The following is an 18,333-nucleotide window of genomic DNA, read 5'->3' on the forward strand; positions in this document are numbered from 1 at the left end:
TACATTGTGAGCAAAGGCCTTGAAATCAGTCTGACTGGAATGTTTGTTATGATTACCTTTTTTTTCTTTTTTCTTTTTTTTTTTTTGCCCTGGTGCCTCTCTGATTCATTGCAGAAGCTGATTTCCCTCCTCTAGATGAAGTACGTGTTTGGTGTTAACATGTGCGTTGAGAGTTTCAGCAGAAAATGGCCAAAAGTCAGAGTTTTATTCAGATGGCCGGATGCTGCTACATTTACGTTACATACTGTATGTTTACTTAATGTTTAGGAGGCAGGCAGAGTGTCATCCAGCTGAATATATATTGTATGCCCTGTGTAATGCTGAGGAAGAGGATAGTTGTGGCGTTGGTTAAATCAAGTTTTAGAGTGATTTATACACCACATTTTAAGACAACCAGAGTTGACTGTCATCCTGAAAACAAGAACTTGAAAGATCTCATTCTAAAATAAAACAAATATAAAATACTAGAATATTAAGACCACTCAGTGAAGAAGAAACAGTCGATTGAAAGAGGAAGGATTTGGAGCTGCCAAAGCAAATGCATGATCTCTACGCACCAGCCTCTATCAAGGAACAGTTAACAGCAATTGTTCTGAGGATCTAAGACACCTGGAGATTATACAGAGGCTTAGAAGTTCTGCAGTGTACCTAGGTGTTAAGCTGTGTGTGGTTTTGTAAAGAAATTCAACAACCTTATGATCAATTTTGTCCTTAACAGGTAGGTGGTGAAAGGCTACAGGAGCAGGGGTAAAATGCTGTGTCATGTTACCAGCAAATAGCCCCCTGCTATCTTATTAAATAAGTAAATAAGTCTTGTTTGTTATATGATGGACTATTTGTTACCTTTCTTTATATTGTCATTTTTTGCTGCCATTTTAACACTCCTGTGTGCCTTCAATAAAAAGAGGTTCTGCTGCTTAAGGCTGCTGTTCCTCTGTTGACGTGTTGATGGGGCTGTTGTACCGAGAATCACAGACTGACTGGCATTACCTCAGTGGGTTTCTCACAAGCACGACTCATTAAAATCCTTCTCTGCTCCTTCCACTCAGAGTAATTTGAAACCATTTTTATTCTCCAACATCACTGGAAAGCTGTATTGTGTCGGGAGCCTCCTTGAAGTGTGTTTCTGTATGTTTTCATAAAGTACACACTGTGGTCATTTTGTCAGCGGAAGAGAATGTTATTAACATTTAAGAAAGCGTGACCCTTTGAAGTATCAATAAATCTGATGTGTCATCTTCAGCAGCTACTAGCAGTGCAATACACAGACACAGTTTCTGTGATCAAACATAAATCAGTCAATTTTCTCGCTTTTTCCAGAACTTTCAGCGACGTCACTGTTCTTCTCTGTGGTTTCGTTGCTCAGTTGGAATGGACATGGTCAGCATAGAGTACCATTAAACCTCTGGACCTCAAGTAGTTTATGGGTGTTTTTATTCACTGTGGGCTCATTTTTCCCTCCAATATAAAGTCCTGCACCTCTATAGAAACAGGCTAAAAGCAGAGAAAGCTTAAAAAGGCCTATCGAAGTTAAATTCTAAAACAAAAATCACAAAAAAATGTTGAATTTCTTTGATTATTTGTGCTAGAGAAATAGAAAAAGTAAATCGAATCAATAGTACATGCCCCATTTTTCCAAGTGCCCACAGGTGTTAGTAATACTGGAAAGAAAACAGAGGTTCCACATGCAATGGACATTTTGCTGTTTACATTTTTACAACCTCCACAAACTAGGTGTCTTTCACTGCTCTGCACATCAACTCTGGAAAGATATTTCACCATGCTGAATATATCTTTCAACAACTTGCTGACAACTTGCTCCTCTGCATGCCATTTTGGAGCAGTGCTGTATTTATTTTATTGATCAAGTCTGTTTTATTTTCTTGTCACTCTCTCTCGTCGTCTCCTCTCTGCTCTGTGTAAACACAGCCTGCAGTTCACCTGAAAACTCTCTGAATGTTTGTCATGTCGCTGTCACAGATGAGTCATTTGTAGCTGCTTTTTTTATTTTTGCAGGATGTGATGAAAATATTTTATTCATGGGGAATTTTTAATGAGACGTAGAATAATGTGACTTTGATGAAATGCCACAAATTTAAGCTTAGATTTTGTTGTTGCTCCTGACAGAACTGCACATCAGACATGATGTGTTGATGAACTGTAGAAGTTAAAAATTCGACTATCCTTCCTGTTTTTTATGGTTTCTGGTTCTAGTCTTGTTTTTTTGTTGTTAACTTATCATGTCTGTCAGTGCCTGTTACTGAAAGACTAAAATCTGTGGCAGTTTAATTATTTAACTGAAACAGATGAGATTCCATGTACAGACTTCCCTTGACATACGGAACCCTTCTGAAAATTTGTTCAGAGGGCCAAAAAGCAACTCACCTTTTGTCTGTGGTTGGACTGTCTTCATGTTTAGGGATCTGTACTAACAAAATACAAATATATTTGGATTTAATGGTGAGAAATGTCTCGATGTCTGTTAAATGTCAATGAAAATATTAAAAAAGATTAACTTAAAATGTTCTTTTTGACCTTAGAAACCAAATAAATCTTAACTCTAGGTCTACCAACTTTTTCCCAACCTTTTTAACCTAATATCTGAATAAGGACCACCTGCTATCATATATTCAGATGCTTAAATTCAAAGCACCTCATATGTTTGCACAGTTAGGTGGTCAGTCACTTTGAGCTAGACTGTTGGATTGTCTGTGTCCAATTCTGCCTCTGGAGACAATGTTTCACATGCAGTCGATCCAATGCAGCATACTAAGGCCTTTGGTCACTAGTCCCACTTGTCTTGCACTCTTTCGAACCTCTGTGTGTTTGCGTCATGAGGGTGATATGGGGCTGTTTTTCCACCGTTTGTTCAGGTCCAGAAATTACAGACGAGCTGGTCAAGGTGCTGCGAAAGCGCCTGGATGAGACCACCCTGGACATCATCACCGTCATGCTGGTTAGGAACTGCAAGCTGACTCCAGCTGATGTAGAGGTAAACTACTTTTATTTGTTGTAATTCAAAAAGTACTTTTAATATATATATATTTTTTTTTTCCAAATTCAGTGCCTGTTTCTGTGCATTGTCTTGTAGTTGTGTGTATACGGCCTTGTGTAGTGCTGTGAGAAAATTGTGTGCTCCACCAGAAATATGGGCTTTATTCCCACTGGGACAATTCAGAAAGCACTTGCATGCACTCACACTGCTGAAAATTGTCTTGGATAAAAGCCTTCACCAAATATTGTCTGGTCAGTTCATCCAACCGACAGGATCTCCAGCCACCGAGGTGATGACCTTCAGCCTCCCCCAGTACTGCCTCCCCTGGCTGCCTGCTGTGGCTCACTACCTCAGGCAGAACCTCCTCATCTTCCTGCATGTGCCCAAGTACACTGACAGCAACACAGCACACCACTTCAAGGTATAATCCAGTCTGCTGGAACATGTGACCTCATGTATTTGCTGTAATGTACAATGCAACTTTAAGCTTAAATTTGGTTAAATCTGTTGACAGAGCTGCACGTCACATATGATTTGTTCAAGGACCGCCGTGAAGTTGAAAATCCAACAATTCTTTCTGTTTTACAGGTTCTGGTTAATAAATGGTGCAATTTTTAATAATTGTGAAGAAAACTGTCAGCACTAACTGAATTATTGTTCCTGTAATTACTTGTTTTGCTTATTTTAATAGTCAAGCATAAATTATCTAGCCAATCTGACACTTTGCTTAGTAGCTGTCAGCTTGAATGCATTATGTTCTTCATTTATATAGTATACACAAAATAAAATTGGTCCTACAATAGACCCTTGAGGCACCTCTACAGTACAGCTAGCAAACAAGGAACACATATTACCTTTTCTTGAACATTTTTCCCTCATTTACGGTATTTAGTTTATCTTAGCAGAAAGATGAGGAAAAAAGTAAACCGAGTAACCTGCATCCTGTCCAGAGTTCAAAAATACACCTGAACCTCTAGAACCCAAATATGTAAGAACAGGTTCTTGTGTCCCTTTGCTAAACTTTATGCTAATGCTCTTACCGTCTCTAAAATAACCCGCTTCCATACACAAGCTACCTTCTCGGGAATGACCTCCGCAATCAGCCATTTTGTAAATTCCATAATTCGTGAAAAAAGAAAGAAAGAAGTCTTAAAAATGTGTGGTGTAGTTGTTCAGCCCCTGTCTAATCAGCCACCACGAGAGGACTCAACATTATCCTCGAAACCATAGTGCTGTCTTCGTGTCTTAACAGCGGTCAAAGTGATTAATTAAACACCAACGTAAACAGTCAGTCTGATTTTCTACGTCCTCCACCTACTTTAAATGATTTGTTGACTTGTAAAAATATAGTAAGTCCGTGCTGCTTGCAGACCAAAAAGTGCCTCCCTGCTCTGATGGATGACAGTTTGACATTTGCAAGTGCACCACAAACAGCTCAGTTAAAATGATCTGGATTAAAAATGAATAAATCCTACATATGGGAGGCTCCCAAGCTCTGCAAAACTGAGGCAGAGACTGAAATCATTCTGACAAGTTTCATTGTGATGTATGAAATAAATGCTGACTTGTGTAGTTTGAAAGCTTGCAGGGACTGATTTGCTCTCCTGTTCTGTCTGCAGCACTACTTTCATTTGAGCAGTGACTTGGCTGACGGTGATATCTACCTCTACAATAAGCCTGGAGGCCAGGGGACGGGAGGCAAAGGTAATCATATCCCCCCAGCACAGCATGCCTTCAGTGCCACTAGGCTTAGTAATACTTTGTGTGTGTTCACAAAGACAGATATCCCCACAGTGACTCAGTGTGCTCTCACTGTGTTCACCTGAACGTAAGAATAACAATAATGAATATTAACTTTAGCCCAACCTGCAGATCTTTTCTAACTATAATCTGACCTATTCCCTAACCTCAGTTAGATGTTGAGCCACTTGGTAGTTTTTCAGTTTGCTACAATGCTTGTCCTGTCTGTGTAAGTGAACCAGGAGGTGTTTGCTGTTGTATTTGTCATACTTTTTGTTGTCCTCTTGACTGGCCACGATCAGCTGCACTGCTGGCAAACCCTGAAAGTATGTGGAACTTGGGTTCAGCATCACCTTCTAAGCGCTGCCCTGATCAATTTCCAGAGATCAAAACAGAACCTGTGAAAATTAGTCCAATTCCTGCAGTAGAAAAGTGCTAAAAGTGTCCATCAAGGCTGAATAGTTATTTGATTCCAAATCGAAATTGCAATTTAAAACAATGTATTTAGCTATTCTCAAAAGCTGTAGTTTAGAATGTTATGTTATTGTTATGCAGCACATCTGATCCAGGGTTTTAGCTATTTTTGTGACTAGTTTTACAAATGAATGCCATCCTCCTTGTGTGACAGTCACGCTTTTGATGGTGTCTCACGTGCTAATGCTCCATCACCAGTTTTATATCTGCCTCAGTTCAGTATTAACACAGTTAATACTGAACTGAGGCTTGACTTCCAGTTCATCCATCCATTCATTATTTATACATCGCTTAATCCTCATTAGGGTTGTGGGGGGGCTGGAGCCTATCCCAGCTGACTCAGGGCGAAGGCAGGGGACACCCTGGACAGGTCGCCAGTCTATCGCAGGGCTACACTTAGAGACAGACAACCAAGCACACTCACATTCACACCTACGGACAATTTAGAATCATCAATTAACCTCAACATGTTTTTGGACTTGTGGGAAGATGCCGGAGAACCCAGAGAGAACCTGCGCTGCACCGGGATGTGAACCAGGGACCCTCTTGCTGTGAGGCAATGGTGCTAACCACTTCTTCACCTTGCAGCGACTTCAGTTCAAATTCAGAAAATTAAATTGCAGTTGCAGTTAGATATTTTCCCCAAGTCGTTCAGCCAGAGTATCCATTTTTGAAACTAATTTATAAAAGCTCACCAGAACAAAAAGGCAATAATATTTAATTTAAATACATTAGCTGCATTTACATTGACACTAATATCCCATTAATAATTACAATAATAAACCAATCACAGTAAAAAGGCCTCCTGCAACCAACTCATTTAGAGCAGACAGGCCCGTTTGGAGGTAAACCTTGTGGTAATCTATTTATGAAGAAAGTATTACCAATTAATATCCGAGTAAAGACTTACATGATTTCTGATTGGTAAACTCTATAAAATACATTTCTCTCCCAGGAGTCTTTGTTTCAGATTTTGATCCACTCGTTGTCAGAAAGTTTTTATTGAGCATTTTACAAGATACAGAATTCCATTTACCATTTTAGTGAAGCTCAAGAATTTTGTATATATATATAAAAAACAGAATAAAGGCAAAACACAAAGAAAGAACAATGGAACACAGAACATACATACTATAAATATGTAAATGCAAATATTGCGGATTCAGAAATTAAATATAGTGCAAAGTTGTTTTGGATGTTTACACAGACACAGATTGTAAAAAATCTACAAAAGGTTGCCAGATGTTTTGAAATTGTGACACAATATCTTTCAGGTGTGTATCTTATTTTCTCCAAATGTGATGTATTAGACAGTTCTCTTAGCTAAACCTTGGCATTGGGTACTGTTGATCCTTTCCATGACATCAAGAGTCATTTTTTTTGCAGTTATAAGAGAGTAGGAAATTATTTTTTGTTGTGCTAGAGTCAGATTCCTGTATATTGCTGATGTTCCAAGGATGATTAATAAGGGTTCTGGTGACAGTGTAAAATTGAGAATTTTTGACGGAGTATTGAAAACCTCGGACCAGTATGTGAGAATCTTAGGACAGGAGAAAAATGCATGGAACAGAGTTGCATCAAAGGACTGACATTTATCGCATGTTGATGAGGTATTTGAAAAAATACAGTGGATTTTTTTCTTAGAGTAGTGGAGTCTATGAATGATTTTGAACTGTATTAAACTGTGTCTGGCGTTATTGGAACAGGAGTGTATATGTTCAAGTGATTCTTCCCAGGTGTCATCAGAAATTTGGATGCGTATATCTTTTTTCCCAACTGCTTTTGTAATTATTAGAAGAGGGAGAAGTAATTGCTAATAATTTATTGTATATGTTTGAGATACATTTTTTGATAAATTTTGATCCACTCGTGGCTGGTCTTTGGTGTCGGAAGTGAAACCAACTTTATCGTTCTCTATGAGCTGTGATGGCCTTGCACTCTCCCACTGTTTAAAGACTGCAGGAGAGTTATACTGAGATTGCTGCTTAATTAGAAAGAACAGCAGGAATGCACTATTGTTCTTGGGACACAATGTTGATCTGTCTTGGTCTTTTTCTTCGATTGAATTAACCGTCTGAAGCCCAAACACTTATATGGCCGTTTTTTCTGTTCCTGCTACATTTTTAATCACTGTGGGCTCATTTTTCACTGTAATGTAAATTTCTGAACCTCTGTGGAAACAGCACAGTCATGGCTAGAAGTAGAGAGAACTCAAAATTACATTTTGTGCAGTATGATAAAGTTATAATGCCATAAATCATAAAAAAAGAACATTTTAAAATTTTAAAATATTTATTTTCTAAAAATTAAAAAAAACTTTGTCAGCATGTGCAATATTTTTTAAGTGACCTCAAGTGTAAAAAATGTTGGGGGGAAAATTGTAGCTTTCCATATTACAGATATTTCACCACTTAGATTTTTTTTTTCTTGTCTCCTCCCTGCTCTGTGTGGACACTGCCTACATTTCAACTCAACCTAGCTAAAACTACTGTGACACCCAATTTTTCTTTTTATTTATAGATTCTGGTTAATGCAAATGCTGTTTTTTTCCCCAACCAAACTTCATGATGAGATGAGTAGTTCAAGGACTATTAGATAGTTTTCAAAAAATACAGCGATTCTTTCTGGTTTTTATAGTCTGGGTTCTGATAAAATAAGTAATTTTGGCAATTTTAGCAGACTTGACATGCGTTTCAAATCCACTTGCAGATTCAGAGGGGTAAAAATTTTTGTCAGGTTTCTCTTTTCTCTTCCTCTGTTATATTTCTAGCATATTGAATGTTTCTCAAGAGACTGCACCACTTTGTGCATGTCATTATTAATTGTTGTGGGATATATAAACTCACATCGTATCGGCTAGCTTTATTTAGTGTCCATGTAAAAAATTCAGTTAGACTCTCTAATCAGAATTATTTTGATCATGTTGAAGAAATGTTGTCTATGTAACTGCAGCTATTTCACTTCTTTATTTTATCCTTTAATTTTTTCTGTACTGATACATACATGAAGCTTATTCACAATTCTGACATTAAATACGTACTCTTTGTTTACTATTTTGATACTTTGCTGTCACCTCAGTTTTCGGTTCAGGCATGGAGTTTTTCCAATGGCTCCACTCTCCTATTATTAAGCTGCTGATGTGGCGGCAGTATAATATCATAGCATATGCTGACAGTTCCGTTTTCTCATTCATATCTCCCACATTAAATTCAGAGGACAGTTTTCTCTGCCTGTCTGGCATTACAGAGACTACTCCACTCGTCTTCTCTTCACGATTCACACACTGCTAATTTCTTTGATGAGCATCAGCACAATTATTTTCCTGAGGTGGCTTTCTCTTTGTCGTTCTTCTAACTGTGCATGCCAGCCTAATTTGCTCTTTCGCCAAGGATGACCTGCCTGTTGCAGAGAAGCTCCTCAGCTGTCTGGTTCATTATATGTGGTTTGTTGTGAGCTGCACAAACAAAACACAAGTGCTGTCTAGCTCTGCAGAGAAATTGCATGTGCACACTGCTGGCCTCTGTTCACAGCTTTACAGTGTAATTGGTCCCTCTTAAATGTAATTTCACACTTGTGTTGAAATTTGTTTGCCCACCTGATTGTGTGTGTTTATTCAAATGAAAATAAGGTTCAGCTCAGGTCTCTGTTTACCATTTTCCCTCCCTATGTATGTCCCTTACACTGAGAAGTGATCAATAGCCTTTCATATTGCAATACTTTATCAATATGCTAACGCCAGCTCCTGGCATTTGAAGTCAGTTATAGCGGAGTGCTGCTGCTGTGACTGAAAGGTTACCTGGCTCAATGTGAAAATGTGGCTGTGCAAAGTGAATAAATAACTCTGCCAGCAGCTCCCACTAAAGGGCAACTAATTCTGAATGTAAATGAAGAGTTTCCTGAATTAAAACAGTCATTTGTAATTACGAAATTTACAATACAGCGCCTTGCATTATCATTTTAACTTAACATTTGGCTCTTAATCACAGTGCTGCATTTTCATTTGCAGAACTCATCCTGCTGAGTGGGCTGACTAAATACACAAACACAATGCATACGGTCAGACTGCTGTTTGCTTTAGGCTCTGTGGACCCTGAGTCACATGACTCAGACTCCAGACATCCATTTGACCTTGGTCCACCTTTTTTCAAAACTTCTGAATTCATGTGTTTTAGCTATTGGCCATGTGGTCACTTCAGAGTGTGGAGTCAGCAGTTTTAACGCAGTACGCTTTTTTTTTTCTATTTATCAAAGTCATTGAGTGTACTCATGGTCGGCGAGCTGTCCATTTGTTTGTGCGCTCTGAAGAACTATCTGGTGTTCATGCATGACCCTGGCTCTGTCAGTCCGAAACAAGCTAAGTGGCTCGGACCAATCCACGCGTCACTATTCCACTGTGTCCCATGTACATTAATTCATTCAACCTTGATTTAAATCTTAAGGAATCCTTGAGGGTGTGCCTTCATTCTCAGTGATGTGAAGAGTAAAGAGAATAAATAGGGCAATAATTAACAAGAATACAAACAACAGAACACAGTTAAAAACAGTTGCATTCAAACCAATTGTATTCTGTAATCATTTTTAAAAAATGACCTACAAGTACAGTTAAGTTTTATTGTTTGTTGTAAACTGTATGCACATGGGACTTAATGCATTAGCCAATCACTTGAATGAGTTAAGTACTGACTTCGCAACTGGTTTGACAGAAGTTATATATGGTGGCATCAGGGACTTAAAAGAAACCTGTAAAAGGCCTCATATAGGACATGGGTCATGAAGGATGAAATATTCAGTTCATGACAATAAACTGAATATCTTTGGGTTGTGGACAAAACAAAACATTTTAGGGCATCATCTTGGGTTTAGGGAAACACTGATCAACATTTTCACTATTTTCGGACATTTTATAGATCAAACAACTAATCGATTAGACTACAAAATAAACAACAGATTAATCTACGATGAAAATATTTGTTACTTGCAACCCGAACCATTGGTGGTGACGCTTTTGTGCTGACTTTAGCCAAAGCTTAAGAATAGTTTTAATCACTGCAAAGCTTTCTGGGTCTCTAATGTCTGTGTGGATAGAATCCAACTTCTCCACTGCTTTAAGAGAAAGCCGATTGACTCTCTTTCTGAACTGCAGTCACCTCTAGTCGATGTTTTAGTCCTGTGGGCACTGCCACTGCGTGGATACGCCAGGCATTCTCTTAGAGAAAGGAGTGCACAATTATGAATAATTTTAAATGTCAGGCATGCATCAGAGTGAAATCTTTTTAACGATGGAGGAAGATCAGCAATGGTTAGACCAGAGATTTTCTTCACACAAAACAGCAGATGGACAAGACAGCAAGGTCGCCAACACTTGTAATTCATTATCCATGATGAATTAATCACTGTCCAGGCTGAAATCTTTGTTTGCTTCTGGAAAATGGTCACGTGACAGTAGCATTGAATCAGCAAACAGACATAGTGACAGACCAATGTTTCTGCCTGTTCAGACTAAAACACATCACCAAAGTTTTCAAACTATAATGGGGGCAGCAGCATTTCCAAAAGTCTCTGTTTTAGGTGTCTTGTGGGATTGTGATTGCACTGAACCTGTACCAAACCATTTCTGGTTCCTGAAAAAAGGTCCACAGCAGCTCCAATAACAATCAGTTCAATCAAACAAAGCTCTCAGAATGTTAAAAATAAAATACTAATTCAAATGCACATCTGGGTTTTAGACATATTTTCTCTATTATATTACAGCTTAGCTAACAGCTGAGAATACAGTTTTGTTTGTGGCTGCTGTGTGAGCTGAACTCTCTGGAGATTCCTGCCTTCAGTCTCTTTTAAAAACGACCTTCCTGTGCTTGTCAATTTCTAAACATCGAGGCTGACGTGAAGAGTTTGTCCCTTGCTCCTGAATTAATTTTGTATTGCAGTCTAACTACTTTTTAATTGCTGTGCAGGGAAGCTCTGACTCCATCTCATTAGTTTTAGCTGTGGAACAAGGTGCTTAAGTTATATGATGTTACCTGATCTCTGCTCAGTGTGTGAAATAACTCAAACACCCGCAGCAGTGTTGTAGTGAAGCGAGAGGTGCCCAGACTCTTACCTGCATTTCCTGTCAGCTAATTAATTGAGTGTTTTTTTAATGCCTCTTAGCTGCCCGGTAATATTATCTGCTGAATCCCAACAGACCTAATTAGGATTGCCCTCTGCGTTTGCTATGATGTCACAAATCCTGTTGTAGGTAAACTCTAATTTTAGGCGAGCTCTGAGAAACTTTCCAGTTTTAGCTGTAGAAGTTGAAACCTTCTTCTAGTATGCCACTGTGAACAAACATCTGAGAGAACACTGTCTAAAATACCTATTTTCAGTGAAAGGACACTTTGAATGTCCCATTCAGTAAAAATCTATTTTATTGTTTAGGTATGTTCTATAAACTTGGTGTAAAAAAATAAAAAATAAAAACAGGAAAATATGAAGGGTGAGGTTAGCCGTTTCAAATGAGCAGCTGCCTCATAGTCCACTGGGTTCCTTTCCGGTTAGCTACTTCTGCTGACTCTGAAATGTCTCTGCGATGAGCAAAGCTCACCAAACGTTCCCTTGTTTGCCACAAGACTGAACACGAGAGTATTCATGCACTCCCAGCATCTGAGGGACTAAAGACCCCGTGGATTACTTTTGTTTTTGATGCCAATGTTGTGACCGTCCTTTGTGTTAGTGCATTTTGCAGCTAATGTGGCTAATGTTACTATTAGCTTTGATTGTTTGGCATCAGGTCATAGCTCTGTGGAACTTGCAATGCTAAGGGGCAATCAGAGATAGAAGAACTTTAAGATCAGTTTGAATCCAATAAACAATGACTGGGTGGGTTACTGTGTTTTCATATCGCCTGTTTGCAATTCAGTGCAACTTAAAGTCATCTTGTGTTTACATAGGTTTGCTTCTCTCCTGCTCTCTTTGCTTACATATATTACATTTTTAAACAGCCAAATTCTCTCTAAGGCTGTGTTCTTCTTTCATTTTTAAAAATTTATTATTATTTTTTTTAAATCAAACAATGAAACAAGTATGAAATGGTGACTGAAGGTCAGCCAAAGAAGTCAGGCATTTCCAAGCTGCTGCTCTGCATCATTTTACTACTGATTTTATAACCAGCGTTGTCTGACAAATTCACCATACACAGGCAGTAAACAAACAGCTGTGCTGTGAAGTCTGTGATATTTTCATGTAAAACAATCACTCGGAGGAAGTTGTAAGCAACAGAGAGTTCTGGTCCCGCACAAATATTACATCTGTGTCGGCTGCTGTGTGGTAAACTATTTCTCACTGCGATGTCAATCACAGAGGCAGTGAGAGTCTTCTTCTTGAAGGGGGCATAAACAATAGCAGCTTGGCTGTATTTAAAGCTACAGACAGAGAAACAGCCCATTTACAACAGGGCTAAAACCAGGAGTTATACATTTATGGTGAAATGGACCACTTTTGCAGTATTTTGAGCTAAAGAATTACATTGAAAGACATATCTGTGTACATAAGATGTTCTCTAATTTGTTGAATAGGTGCACACTGATGGATCTTTAGGTTTACCCTTACACTCTCTTCACTTGGCTTTTTTGTTGTTTGGGCAAATTAGAGAAATGCTATAGAAAGTTCACATTCGTGGGTAACTAGAGGAAGCGGAAGTTGAGGAAGATCACAACACTTGAAGGGATAGTCACAAAAATACACACATCCTGCAATCACAAGGGTCCTGATGGAATTTGAATGTACTTGTTATGAGGCAACAGTGCCTGCCAACTGCCACCCCTGCTCAGAGTGTTAAATTGGATAAAAATAAATTATCTTGGTGCTTCCCTAATCCTGTTCTCTGGGTCTCTCTAATGTCGGCCCAGGTACCATGTCGGAGCTGGTTCAGCAACTCTTCCCACCTTCTCAGTTTAAAGGTACCACTACGTGTTGTCTTCTGCCCGCTTTAAAACCTCTCATGCCCATCGTGTTGATTGAAGCCCATAATGCTGCTGCTGCTGACAGCCCCATGTGTTCTGCTCCTGGCCTCCTTTTTTCTTTGCAGTGCTGCACCTCCTCCCATTAAGGCTTCCCTTGGCACATTCATTTTTATTATTATTATAAAGCTGTGTTCATCTTTGAGTTGCCTTTGTATTTGGCATGGACCTCCGGGGTGCATGAAGTGTGGTGATGAGCCACAGTTTCTCTGCTGTTGAGCTTACTGACCTCTGCTTCAAAGAACGTAACCCATTAAATATTTTAAATGCACTGGAAATAGAATACCCTGCTGCAAGTATTTATATATCAACTCATGGGGAAGAAGCATTTTGAGCTGTCTCATTCTGATCTACTTATTCTCTTTAGACGTTGAGGCTTATTGAAAGCAGGTTTCTGGATGTGATACCCAGAAGAGCCAGTCACCTGTGCATTTATACTATTTATGTTTTAAGTTTTTTTTAGGTGAGCAGTTTATGATTTCAAAAATGTCATCATTTTTGATTAACCAGCCATTAATGGAAATTTACTGCCAGAATAACCTCAGGATAATGCCAGCCTTGTGTAACATGTTGTGCTTCATCATTCTGCTGAAGTCAGTGCATTCTGTCATTTAGACATAGTTTACTTTTTATGTTAATGTTAATAGTAATTATAATAATAGATCAGATTTATATTGCGCTTTTTCTAGACGCTCAAAGACGCTTTACACTATCAATTATTTATTTACACACATTCATTCTGGTGGTGGTAAGCTACGATTGTTTGCTACTTGTAAACTACTGGGGCAGACTGACAGTGGTCTGGCTGCCATTTTGCGCCTACGAACCCTCCGATCACCATCTCAATTAGTCAAAACAATCCAATCATACGCATTCACACCAGGCAAGGTGGGTGAAGTGTCTTGCCTAAGGACACAACAACCATGACACAGGTTACACAGTCATTGACTGACTCACTCTACCACCTGAGACAGAGAGAGCCAGAGCACACACAATTACATGCAAGATTGAACAGTACATCAAGCGATGTATAATAGATAATGATGCACTAACAAAAGACTAGATCGAAACAAATGGCAAGCTTATCAAACTGTTTAAATAACTTATAGCCTACTTTATTTATCCCAAGAGCTTTAACGGAGCTGAGGACTCAACCTGAAGACAGCCACTTGGTACCAAAGGATTTAACTGCAGCTTATAAACTGTGACTCTGTGACGTGTTTGAAAATAGTTAGAAGTTACTGCTGTTCCATGTCTCTTCGGACACACTCGTATGTATCCTGCTGTGTCTGTGTCAACGCTCACAGGCAAGTTAGTATATAGCTTGTGAGCTAGCTTATGTAGATAGGTAAACAGCATGTTGTTTTGTTGGTAATCCTGGAGCAGGGGTCGGCAACCCGCGGCTCTGGAGCTGCATGTGGATCTTTCATACCTCTGCTGCGGCTCTATGTGGCTTTGGAAAATAAATAATGAGCATTTAACTTAAATGTAAAATTTTATTTTAGTTTGTTAGTTTTTAAAATGTTATTCTAAATTCGAAGATTATGGTGATCCTATAACATTAAAATAAAACATGTTTAATTTGTTTGTCGCTCAAAATATGCGTCACAACTGTCAATGTGCGACACCCACCAGCACGCACAATATTGCCAACTTGGTGACTTTCTTGCTAAATGTGACGTTTTTCCAAAACCTCTTGGCTAGTTTTTTGGTCAGAAGTGACTAGCGACTAATCTAGCGACTCTTTCTGGTGTTCTGGAGGCTCTGACGTGAAAACACGTACCGTTCTGCAGTTACTGTCCTCAGGAGCAGCGGTGCTGCCTTGAGCTCCTCCCGTCCCAAAGTGCTCAGAGGCGGTCAGGAGTGTGGTCAGTAGTCCCATCTGGAGTTAACAGGCCAACCACATTTTTACTTTGCTGTAGGTGGATAATTAACTAACCCTAAGCCATACACAAGGAGGACTCAAATAAACATCGAGTATTTTTTTAAAGGTAGCCTTTAACCCAGCATCTTTTTTTTTTTTGGAGTTCAAAATGGTTTTGTTGCATGCAGAAATACATTTTCGTTTCCTCTGTAGCAGTTCATTACGTTCATAAATGCAACACACTGCAGTTTTTTTTATACATAGCATAAAAGTAAAAAACGATATATGCAGTGTTGTCTTTATTTTAGATGTCAAAAGGGTTTTGTGGCTCCCGGTGTTTTCTTTTCCGTGGGAAACAGGTCCAAATGGCTCTTTGAGTGTTTCGAGTTGCCAATCCCTGTCCTGGAGGATTAAAAAAAAGAGAGAGAGAGCCCAGTAAGTACAATAATGATCTTGTCAACATCAGCACGTAAAAACTGAAGTTACCTTTTTACCACTGACTTACAGCTACGTAAAGTTGACTTTTCTTTTAACTTTCAACCCCTTGTCTTTTTAACATCGTCTCATATGAAATGGAATCCCAGGAAGCCTTGTGAAGCAATTGGCTCACACTGCATAGAAGCAGCCAGGTTTTCCCCACTGATTTCATTTGAATAATTTAGGATACAGTTTGTAAATGACCTTCGTGATAAAGTTGAGTATGTACTCCGGACCGGAATATTCTCCAGTATGTGCATTTATGTATATACATATAATTATATGACAAATGTTAGCTAATCAAAAGCATTTGCAGTGCAGTGAACAGTGAATGTGCATGAACCTAATTCAGCAACTTGTAATTAAGGCACCACATTAATGTAATATTTAACAAAATTTTGACACTCCGTTTGCAGTGTTACAGTATAATGTTTGCTTTTTAAGTTCCACTGTGTGCTATGCTAGCACATAGTGCCATAGTATAGGTTACCAACAACTGCTGAAATGTGGTAACCAAGCCTTAAGCACTTGTTCTATTTTAAGCATTTTCTGATCTCATTTGGCTTTTGAACCTGGAGAAGCTCTTTTAAGTGCTATGTTCTCAAAGTGGTGCACATTTTGCAAACCTGTATGAGTTATTTTTAGAGACTTTTGAATGCTTTGTTCAAGTAGTTTGTGTCAACTCACTATATCCCCCCACTAAAAGTGATTTGTTAGACTTTATGTGCTAGTAATTGTTCAAAATGTCAGTTACATTTGTTCAGAAGTTCCCTTTTAGTAAGTACAACAGGCCAGCTTCCTGAAGGGATATATGATGTGGTCTAAAGCACGGGTTCTCAACTGGTGGGTCGCGGACCTGTTCTGGGTGGGTCGCGGACAGCTGGTCAAAATTAAATAATATATAATGTGCGTCTCAGGTTGGACTTATTTTTTATTTTGAAAAAACTTAAAACTTATTTTGACAGGCACGGTAACCATAGTTTGACGTTCATTTTAAGTTTGTGTTGATGTTGGGACGCAAGATGGCAAAGCGCAAATATGTCCCGGAGTATTGAAAATGTGGATTTTTATACTAGGAATGGACCCAAATAGCCAACTATTCGTTCGCTGTGCTGGAATCGGGATATCAGTTTTGATCTCCGAAATGTGGCTCGCACGAGAGCATCAGCTGGTGGAGCTGTCATGTGATCAGACGCTGAGACTGAGATTTGGGGAGGTAAGCCTTTCCCACTTCTGGTGCAGCGATGTGGCGGCTGAGTATCCATCCCTCACCACTCCTGCACTTAAAGCAATCTTATCATTCAGCTCAACCTGTTTGTGTGACAGTGTCTTCTCTACCTTGGTCCAGCTCAGGTCACAGCAGAGAAGCAGGTTGGACACTGAGCATGATCTGAGAGTAGCTCTGTCTACTGTCACCCCAGACTCTGAAACTCTAATCAAGAGTAGAGCAAGTGCCCAACTGTCTCATTAACTTCAGCAAATGGCCTGATTAGGCCAACACTTTATATTCGAGTAGTTTTGAAATGTATTTTATTCACTTCTGTACATGCAGTTGTCATGGTCCTCCTTAGTTTCTTATTAATTTGCTCAAAATGGAGTGAAAATATGTTGTTTTGTGCCCTTATTTATTTTGTGCAGTTTTTTACATGCAGTTGTCATGGTCCAGTTACTGTGCATGGTTATATGCTCTGAAATGCATGTTGCACAGGAAAATATATTGAATATTGAATTCTAAAAAAAATTGGGTCCCGACTTTATGACCATGGGAAAATGTGGGTCCCAGGGTGAGACCAGTTGAGAACCCCAGGTCTAAAGCATTCTGGTATAATATACACCAATCAGCCACAACATTAAAACCACTGACAGGTGACGTGAATAACACTTATTATCCCGTTGCAATCGAGATAATAAGTGCAACTTTAATAACTGCCCAATATATCGCTCCTGTCAGAGGGAGGAATATATTAGGCAGCAAGTGAACAGTCAGTTCTTGAAGTTGAAGTGTTGGAAGCAGGAAAAAGGGTAGCGTAATGATCAGAGACTTTGACAAGGACTGAACTGTTATGGCTGGACGACTAGGTCACAGCATCTCTAAAACAGCAGGTCTTGTGGGGTGTTTCTGGTTTGCAAGAGTTGGAACCTACAAAAAATGATCCAAGGAATGACAACCAGTGAACCAGCAACAGAGTCCTGATTGCCTAAGGATGATAAATGGGTTATTCCAGAACTGGAGGACATTTGGGCTTCAAAAATTTTGAAAAATAAACCTTCTCTTTTTCAAATTTCTGTTATGTATTCATCAATAATAGGTAATCAACTATAAAAATCTTGATTGGCTCAGCTCAGGGATTATTGTATATTTTATTTTTTATTTGCTATATTTGGCGCAACCCTGTTACCAACATTCAGGTACCTGAAAATGGTAGATTAATTTATTTTTTAAGTATAATTCCCTTACCATTAGGTACATAAAGTAAAATTATAACAGAATAACCACTGGATTTCAGATATGACTTGATTTAAATTAAATTAAGTAACTTGTGGAATCTCCATTTCCCAACTTTTCAATATTGGCATGTTTCACTTTACTTATTTCAGTATTTATTTTCAAATATTTGGTCTAACACATAATGCATATAATTACTTCAACTCTTTAAAGGTCAATCGGTCAACCCCTTGTGAGCCGAGAAATTCATTTATGATTTTTAAAAATTAAAATGATGCGGTAACAGGGTTGAAATTAGAGTAACAGGGTTGCATTATGTCACAGGGTTGAACAGCTACAT

At 38.8% G+C, this 18,333-nt stretch overlaps 1 protein-coding gene across 1 annotated transcript in view; it reads left to right on the top strand.

Annotated features, from left to right (window-relative positions):
* Positions 1–18,333, top strand: part of szt2 (SZT2 subunit of KICSTOR complex) — a 129,624-nt gene that overhangs the window by 53,802 nt on the left and 57,489 nt on the right. The window contains exons 48-51 of the mRNA XM_008278149.1: positions 2,874–2,992; positions 3,252–3,416; positions 4,615–4,699; positions 13,096–13,146. Coding sequence (XP_008276371.1) covers positions 2,874–2,992; positions 3,252–3,416; positions 4,615–4,699; positions 13,096–13,146 — 420 coding nt within the window. The remainder of the gene's footprint in view (positions 1–2,873; positions 2,993–3,251; positions 3,417–4,614; positions 4,700–13,095; positions 13,147–18,333) is intronic.

Source organism: Stegastes partitus, unplaced genomic scaffold (assembly GCF_000690725.1).
Source record: "Stegastes partitus isolate 25-593 unplaced genomic scaffold, Stegastes_partitus-1.0.2 Scaffold117, whole genome shotgun sequence".
Classification (NCBI taxonomy): Eukaryota; Metazoa; Chordata; class Actinopteri; family Pomacentridae; genus Stegastes; species Stegastes partitus.